Source organism: Oreochromis niloticus, linkage group LG18 (assembly GCF_001858045.2).
Source record: "Oreochromis niloticus isolate F11D_XX linkage group LG18, O_niloticus_UMD_NMBU, whole genome shotgun sequence".
NCBI lineage: Eukaryota > Metazoa > Chordata > Actinopteri > Cichliformes > Cichlidae > Oreochromis > Oreochromis niloticus.
In genome coordinates, this window is record NC_031982.2 from 32,463,022 (window position 1) to 32,472,161 (window position 9,140).

At 40.4% G+C, this 9,140-nt stretch overlaps 1 protein-coding gene across 1 annotated transcript in view; it reads right to left on the reverse strand.

The window, feature by feature from the left end:
- Positions 1-9,140, reverse strand: part of myo10 (myosin X) — a 127,242-nt gene that overhangs the window by 81,562 nt on the left and 36,540 nt on the right. Inside the window, exon 2 of the mRNA XM_019353980.2 lies at positions 6,955-7,053. Within this exon, the coding sequence (XP_019209525.1) occupies positions 6,955-7,053 (99 nt within the window). The remainder of the gene's footprint in view (positions 1-6,954; positions 7,054-9,140) is intronic.

The window sequence follows — 9,140 nt, forward strand, 5'->3', positions numbered from 1 at the left end:
TTCTGGTAATGAAAGCTAAACTGAAAGAGGTTTACACTTCTCTAGTCACCATCACTTGCAGTTTCCATAACTTCTGTTACACCAACCTTAACAGGACTTCTCTGACATCCCCCCATACATTCCTGTAGCACCTGTTTTCAAGCACTGTATGAAACACTCAGCTATAGCTCTTCTGTCTTTAAGTTTCTTCATCCAAAAAGCTCAGTTACTCATCTTTTGGTGTGAAAGAGTCTTAAACTCTGTCGGGTTTGTTCAAGATGATCTTTAAAAAATGTCAAAAAAATAAATAAATTTAAAGTGTTAAGTTTAAATCTAATCGTAAGAAGTTCAGCACTAATGTTGGGCTATAAATGTATGAAACATCCTTAGTAATTTAATTTTGCCACTTCTTAGCAAAACGCTTTTCTGTGACAAACAACAGCTGAAGAATTCATGTCTAACAGTCTGTGTTAAACACAAACTTTATTTCAGGCCTCCAACAAAAACTAATTCAAACTGACTTCAACATGAGAGAACAGTAAAGGTACAAATATGAACTCATTTCCAAGTTTTAAGAATCATTCCTGGGGCAAAAAGGTTTAAGTTGAGCCTCGTTATTCTGTAACTTTCCAAGACATCGTAACTCATGTGAATGGTGAGTTTGTCAGATCACAATCACAGTCGTAAGATCAGGGTTTTAGGAGTGCAGAGCTCTACCCTCTATGGGTCATAACGGGATGTGGCCGTTTCCCTTCGTCATCGTCCTTTTGATGTCTGACAGCAAACATCTGAGAAAACGAGAGCTTCTTTACTCGGCCACATTAAAATGCTGACTGCCTCAGATGAGGGAATTGCTCAAGGATGTTGACTAAACTAGCTAAACACTCGGTATACCTCAGTTTGGCATGGGCTTTGGGCTTTGTAACTTTTATGTGTACAATAAAAGGCATCGTTATCCCAAAGTAAAGGAACTGGGAAACCCCTGAAAGAAAGACGTGTATATGAATGCCATTTCAAACTATTTGCTTTTCCCTATGAGGCAAACTGTTGTACGGTGAACAGACTTGTTAGACTAGTCCAATGTAAACACTGTTTATAGCCAACAGTCAAACATGCAAGCCCTGAACCTAAAGGGCAGGTATTTACTATTTACACACCTTTATCTGTCAGCTGGCAACTTCACCTTGTCACTTTGTACTTATTTCAACTAGGAAGTTACATAATGAAGTTGGAAAAAATTAGCATTTTAACACCCCAAAAACCCTGAGCATACATATATACAAATATGGCTCTAAATGGCATTGCTTTCCTTATTTTCCTTTTAGAGGTTCAGTGCTAGACAAAAAATGGCAACCTCTTATGTTATGAACAGTATTCTAGGGTTATAGCACTAGGAGAGCACAGATTGTTCGTCGACATTGACCCAATTAGATTTCTAATTGGTTCACTTGTCTTTGTGGAGATAAAGAGGGTCCACGCCTTGAAAACAAAGCCACGGGGGCCTGAGCGCTAAGCCTATAGTGACAGATGCTAACAGGAGTAAATCTCAGTGAAACAAAGCCATTACACAGCATCACTGCACGCGAGGAGGATGCAGGGGTGGGGTCACTGCTGTACTCCTGGATCAACAGGCTCTATTCCTGGATCAAACCGGATAAACTCTGTTGTTTTTACTTTGATGGATCCGGAAAGTGAATTCACTTTACGTTCAGGCAATTAGAGAGGAACTTAAAATTAGCAGCAAAGGATTTTCCCCTCGACTGGTCCATCACCAATCATAGTGATACTTATTCCACGGACTGTTCTCTAAAAGAAATGCAGAGTTCGTCAGATTATCGGCTAGTAGCTCGTTCGGAAAGTCTCGAATGACCCAATTTTTTTTATTTATTTTTTATTTATTTACCACCTTTTTTACTTGAAATATTGCCAGTATCTCTTCATAAAGCAAAACAAGGGGCTTCTGAATCCATTTATCCCTGCTATACGTTTATAACGTAGCCTTTAGGGCTTACTTTTTCTCTATTTTTTGCTAATGTGAAATTTTCCTACTTTTTTCTATCAGTTTGGCGAGCCAGATGGCTGTAATTACCACGATGAAAGGATATGAGTCAAAGGTGTAATTCCCAGACTAAAAACAATTTAAAAGCCTTTATCTGCTTCTTATCTTTAGCTTCAGTTTATAAAAAAGGGAAATTCCACTGTGGTGTTTATAGTTGTTTGATACTATTGCATGTAGTCTCCATGGGGAGTCTGACAAATGCTCTCAGGTGATTTTGCTTCTTGGATGTTTAAGCTACAAATTTTTAAATCAGGGGGAGTGGAGACATACCCGTCAAATGTCTGAGATAACAGCTAGCCCAGAGCTAGTTCAGATAGTTCTACGTTGCTACTATTTATATTGTTCACACACACACACACACACACACACACACACACACACACACACACACACACACCTATGAGAACAGGTGTGGGTGCCTTAACAAAACAGCATTAGGACCTAAAATATCTGAACATCAGACTGAGTCTGTGTGTTAACAGACACTAAAAGGCTGCAGGCGGCTAATTACTTCAGTAACATTTAATAATCACTCTGACTTTTCGTGCCAGTAATCAGTTTGTCAGGAGAGGGGAAATGAAACTCTTCATTATGTGTTGTTAGGAGGGAAAACTGAGCCCCTGGCCCCTCGCTGTCCCTCGCTCTGTCAGCGAGTTGAACAGGTAACCATCCACTCTCCTCCAGCTTCACTCCCCCACCTTTCATCATCATCAAAAGCAGCAGCTGCTCTTTGAATCACCATTCATCTCCTCCTGCATTGTCCTGCAGTCAGTGAAGGAGGAGGAGACTGTCTGCACCGTCAAAAACACTGAAACTCGAGCAAGACGAGAGGAACTCTGCAACCTCTGACAGAAAGGTGTCCACACACACACACACACACACACACACACACACACACACACACTTAACAGCCCTTTAACCACTGAAGGCCACTCAAAGCTTCAATATGAGGAACGAACTGGGCTCATTATTCTCTCTGGGTAGAAGGAATAAAAGCTTGAATTTTATCCCGAGTCTGGTGTCACCAAATTCATCCTCGGGATTAAGAGCTCAGCAGATTTAATGGATTTAGCAGCTAGATTACACTTAGGCTGAACACACTAATTCCAATTAGTTCAATAGTTTGTTGTTTGTCTCTAAGTGTAAGTGACACCGAAGTAACAGAAAAAGGAGTGGACACATTTGGACGTGTTGCAGTAACGTGTTTCTCTGACTCGTCAGCTTTGGATTTCCTCACAAGGAGCAGCATTTGTGCTGAAGCTGAACAGGTGAAGTTCATCTCCAGTTACACAAAACAGACTACTGGCAGATATACACAAGCACACACACGCATATTTAAATCTATGAATTAGAATGAGCTCACACAAACACACAAAAGAACAATGGACATGCATGCAAACACACGACTTCAGCACTCTCTTAATGATACAGAGGAGCTGCTGTACGATGTTCTGCTCAAGGGCACACACTGCAGTCACGTACTGTTTTAAGGCACTTTTTTAGTTACAGGAGAGCCGACAGGACAGACAGCCACTCCTTCTGATGCTAGTCACAGTAGTTTGTGGTGTGTAGTAAACGATTATATATAATTATTACCAGTATTGTTGAGGCTCTTGAGCAGATTAAGGATGACTGTGTAATGCCTTTATGTTTTCAACTCTGAGCTTATTAAATTGAAACTGTTCAACACACGATCCTCAATGAGATTATCACAGCTGTTTACAGCAACTGAAGGAGCTGACAGAAAATAAACTATATGACAAAGAGGAGAAATAAACAAGTAACATGAAATGCAGAAAAAAAGGAAATCAAAAAGATGAATAACAAGAAAACATAGAAAAAAGACGAGGATGGAAGAGAGAAAAATAAGAAACAGGCTGGAACCCACAGAATAATGAAGAGATCGAAGGAAAAATAAGAAAAGGATTAAAGAGTCATTTAACAGAAAACCACGAGAATCGATAAGATTTAAAAAAGAAAAAAAAAAAAAAGGAATCCTAGAGAAAACAAAACCTAAAAAAGTTAAATTATCAAATGATTAGAGACTAAAATAAAACAATTAAAAAAGAATTTAATTTTAAAAAATAAAGAAAAATTAAATGGACAACAGAGATGATGTATTGGGGGAAAAAGGAGAAAAACCAAAATAAGAGAAAGACAAAAGAGAAGAAACAGATTTAAGAGGAATTGAAGGTACAGGTAAGACGAGTAATGAGTAAAACTTTATTAACAAAGACAACTTTATCACCACAAAGTATAAGTTGTCTGAACTTTGAGGCTCCAAAGCAGCGAGTCAGTTAGCATGCTACGGGCTGAATGTTTGCCACATGGAATAAAGAAGAAAAGACCTCAAGATTTTGAGTTACTTACATATAAAACCGTTATTATAAACCTACCATTACAATTCATCATCAGGGGAACATTAACGTTAAGGTTTTATGCTAATTTAGCATGTAGATGTGGAAAAGCTGACATTTTTCACTCAGTAAGAGAAAACTTTGACCTGCTGGAAACACATTACAAGCTGTAAGAACGCCAAGTTCACGTGGACTCCTGAGGCGACAGATGTAAAGAGAGGCGGACCCCTCCATCCTCTAGTTGAGATTTTTTACTGTGGTGAGGAGAGTCATTAGCTTCAGTGGCCGGCAGGTCTAACAGACTCTCTGAACGAGCAGAGGCCAGGAGATAAGAATGCCTTAATCTGCCAGTAAATCTTCAGGACAATACTTCAGCTCAACATGACCCTAAATCCCTCAGCACTCACATTTAGCGGCTGTCCTCTGGTAGTGACCCTCTGCTGCTCACTGGCTACACAGGAAGTCTTTGTTAAAGCTGTCAGCACAGGAGGGTAGCGCAGAGTAAATCCACCCAAACAGCTTGCACAGGTTATTGTTTGTTGGCCTGATTTTAAAGGCTTTGGTTGAACAGGAGAATAGGTGGCAGTGGAACTCACTGAAGCACAAACATGTGGAAGACTGCAGATATTAAACATCCTGGACTCTTTCAATTCCTAAAAAGGTTCCTCTATAATGACTCTGTGACCCACAGTTTGGCTTGTTAGGGTTTAGTTTAGACAAGCCCACCTTTTTTCTTTTTCTTAAGCATTTTTTTTTTTTTTGGCAGATTCAGTGTTTCTCTTCCCCACACTTGGGTGAGTTCAGTGAAATGACAAATTATTTAGTTCTTTTCCTGCTGCTGGTTCTGGTTAGAACTCCTATTGTAGAAAGACTGTCACCAGTCGCATTTTAAGGGTGTCCGAGGGACGCGAACCTTCTTGAAAAGAAGCTGACATACCTGAACTACCTGGTCAACGAGTCAGCTAACAGAAGACAGAAAGGTCATGTCAAGTTAGTTATCACTGACGCAATGTCAAATATCCGAACCGCCACAACTGACTATGATCAAGCTCCTCACCTTATCTCTTTATCACTGTTGATATTGCACCAGTCCATCTATCAATCTCCCACTTGGCTCTTCCCTCATGCATGAACAAGATACCATGCCCTGCCATGGCCCCACACAATCTGGAGGGGCTCAAGGGTGGAGAAAAGCCCAGCCCAAATAAGCTACATGGGTCTGAGCTCCTGTGGTGTCGGGTGCAGTGTGGATTGGGTAGTAGGCAGAGGCAATGATCAGTCGCCAAATTTGGCATTAGGGAAATGGAGTAAAGTCCAAGTGTTCCAAATACTGGCGTGATCGATGTCTCCTCACCAACATGTGGACATCAGCCATAAGAAGTAGTCTTAGTTTGCAAGCTGTAGTTCAGTTACTCAAACTTTCATACAATTAAATTCATTCATCTGCCAAAGCAACATCCTAAAGGTACCTTCACATTAACAAATGTATCCCATCCCAACTAATACTACAAATAATGAAAATAATCGTAGGGTCTACTAATGCCTAATTAAAGAAACAACAAAAAGTTGGTTAGACATCCAGAAATCCAGATGAGAACAGAGGTGTTGTTGACTTTCTACAGGAAGCCAGCCAAATGCTGCTCTTATATGTGATCTGGTTTGTTGACACCACATGATGCTGACAGCTTTGGCTGTCTTTAAAGTGATTACTTTCATGTTTGGAGTCAATAGACCACCATTGTGTGGAGAAACAAACTTTTTGGGTACTCTCGTGAAATTTCAGTCCAAATCTATGGAACAAAACAGCTCAGAAGAAAGATGCTTTCAAATCTAACCTCAAAACCTCCTTGATTGATTGAGGCATGTTAATTCTTAATAATCAACCCAAAACAATGTAAACCCTGTTCCATCTGCCCGACATCCTCCATATCCACTGTTTTCAAAACATGTGGATGAAAGATGTTATGCAGAGCCATATGGCGTTTAGGGGATTTGTGGCATCTTGAGCTTATCCCAAATTATGGGAAGATCTCGTTAAGCCTGGGCTTTCTTATCAGCAACAGAACAGGTGTGGGAAAGATGGGAATGTTTCTCGTCTGCTAAGCAAACAGGCATATAGCCTTAATGTTTTGTTCCAGTAAATGGTAAATGGTAAAGACACTCAAGGAAATGTAACCCTCAGAATCACAAATTTAACCTTGGACTACCTGCTTTTTAAGGATGTGCTATTTTACTACATCCAAAGTCAATGTTAGGTTTAAGCAAAACATACTTCATATTTTAGAAGTAATACATAGGTCATCTAACTCGTGTTTAAACACTGGATCTCCGGGCCAAACGTGTGAGATACACAAATGCAAATCAGAGTATCAGGGAACCACCACTGCTAAAGAAGCCTTACCTTGTAGCCTAAAAGGCATTGACTTCATTTTAACAGCTAGCTGATATAAAGAGGTCCAGCTAAACTTATACATGTTCATTATGGAAGTAAGTCTGCCAAGAGGAGCTCATTATTTGGCACTAACAGTCAGTAGTGTTACCTGCTATAGTTGTTCTTACCTGGCCATAGTCAGTGGCAAAGACAACAACACCTCCGGAGCAAGAGGACACGGTGCTGGGAAGGAACTGCTCATCCTCCCGTAACCACACCCGGTCACCCTGCAGAGGAAGAAGAAACGTTTGCTGAAGACTCTGAATCAAAATATGGCATTTATACATTTGTCTCTAAACAAGCAGTGATTTTCTGTTATCAATGATATTGCATGAATGGGACCGTTATATACACAACATACTACATTTCATTTTTTTACCTGATAATTTACAAAGCAAAGGGCATCTTAATTTGTTGTTGACCCTCAACAGATCCTAACCACACCTATTGTATTATTGCATAACAGAATCATCTAAATAATTCAATTCAATTTTATTTATATAGCGCCAAATCACAACAAAAGTCGCCTCAAGGCGCTTATAACTGAGCTGTGAAATAACTGAATTAAAACCCAAGAACCTGCTTTTGGTCCCCCCCTTTTGGTCTTAAATTGAAAATTGGAACATCTGAATGACAACATTTTCACTGTATACAGAAGCACTTTTGTTAAAGTTGTGACATATTTTCACTTTACTTTCTTTTCTTCTTAAAATTAAAACTTTCATGTAACCTAAAAATGTTAGAACTCTCTCCTTTTAAACGATTTAACTTGAAGGCCAGGTTTCAGATCAACCCAATCTTGTGACTCTACACAACAATGCTAACTGAGTAATGGGACCCACTTCTGCGTCTGGTTTTCTTTGTACAACATTCTAGAAATCTCAGGGAGACGGAGACACGTAACTTTATGACAGTATTTAAATAGACTGTTTCAGAGGTCGTGCTGTTGGTATATTTTGTCCTTTGCTAAAGACACAGGCTTTCATGTTGCCACGGCATGACCTTTCTCTGACCAAAAGCAGAGTCTCTGCTTTCATGAAACCACGGTAAGCTGTGCAGTGTTTAGTTTCAGAGGTCTCCACCTGCAGCTGCCGTCACCCAGGAGGCCAGTAAAGCTGCATGTTTATTGATGCTTTTTAGCAAGGAGTTCCTGAGAGGACTTTAATACCTGCTGGCCAGTCAAGTTTACTGCCCCTGGTTTCTACAGCGTTTCTCCTTCAGGTTAACAGCTGGATATGAAATGACTAGAATTCCCCTACTCTGTTGTGTTTGTGGAGGATTAGCGGGGAATCTGTGGAATTTACAGAGAAGGTCTGATTCTTAAATGCATGTTTAGACGGTTGAATCTTTGTTTGAATCGTTCTTTTGGCTTTGGAAATCTTTAAAAATAATAGCTTCACATCAAGAAAAGCTTTAGTTCTGACAGTGCAGATCATTGATGGATTCGTTTGTTTGATAGGACTTGGTGGAAAAAAGCAGTTTCAGACTAGAAACCGGCCTCCCTGAAATACGACTGAGCTAAAGAATCGAGGGGCCCTTCGAGTGGATTCCCTCCTAATCGCATAGCCACATGTGCTGTTGTTCATTAGCCTGACAGGCTAATGCTAATGGCAAAAACAAGCTCTGCACTTCACTGAGATGCCCCTCCTCTCTCTGAACTAGACATACATGTGACCTTTGACCCATGGGCCCTCACTCAGACAGAGCTGTCCTGGTGCAGAGAGAGGGGCACCTGGGTGGGAAAATGTTAGCAGATGAATGAATGACTGTGGAGTGAAACATGCACACACAGAGTAAAGCTCAGGGTTGCAGTGTCAGCAGCAGATCAGAGGGGTGCTGCGTGTTGTTCTAAACCCCTGACCGCTCCTCTGTGCGAGGGAAGCGGCACAGTTCAAACAGCCCTGGGATCTCCTGGTGAGATATAAATGTGGCATTCAGAGAGATGCGTAAAGGAATTTCTCTTATGATCCCAATTTGGTCATAAGAAGTCGGACAGGGAAACTGCTCATCATCCGAAACTTTGTTTGGCAAATTATGAATGAAACTGTTGTTATACGAAGTCCTCACTTTTGTCTTTGTTTTAGTTGCTAATTTTTTTAGTTTCTGCATTCCTTTGGTTTTGCCTGCCTTATTATTCAGACCTGCTGAAATGACCGAACAAAAGGTAAGAGGGAGAAGAGGAAGGTCCCAAGAGTTAAAAACATAAGTGCTTAAGACCACCTGAATATTCTCCTCCTGTTTAACCGTCTGAATGAACTTTTCCCCTCACCGTTGTGTTGAAAGAAGAAGTCGCCACATGAAGATAAAAATCTAT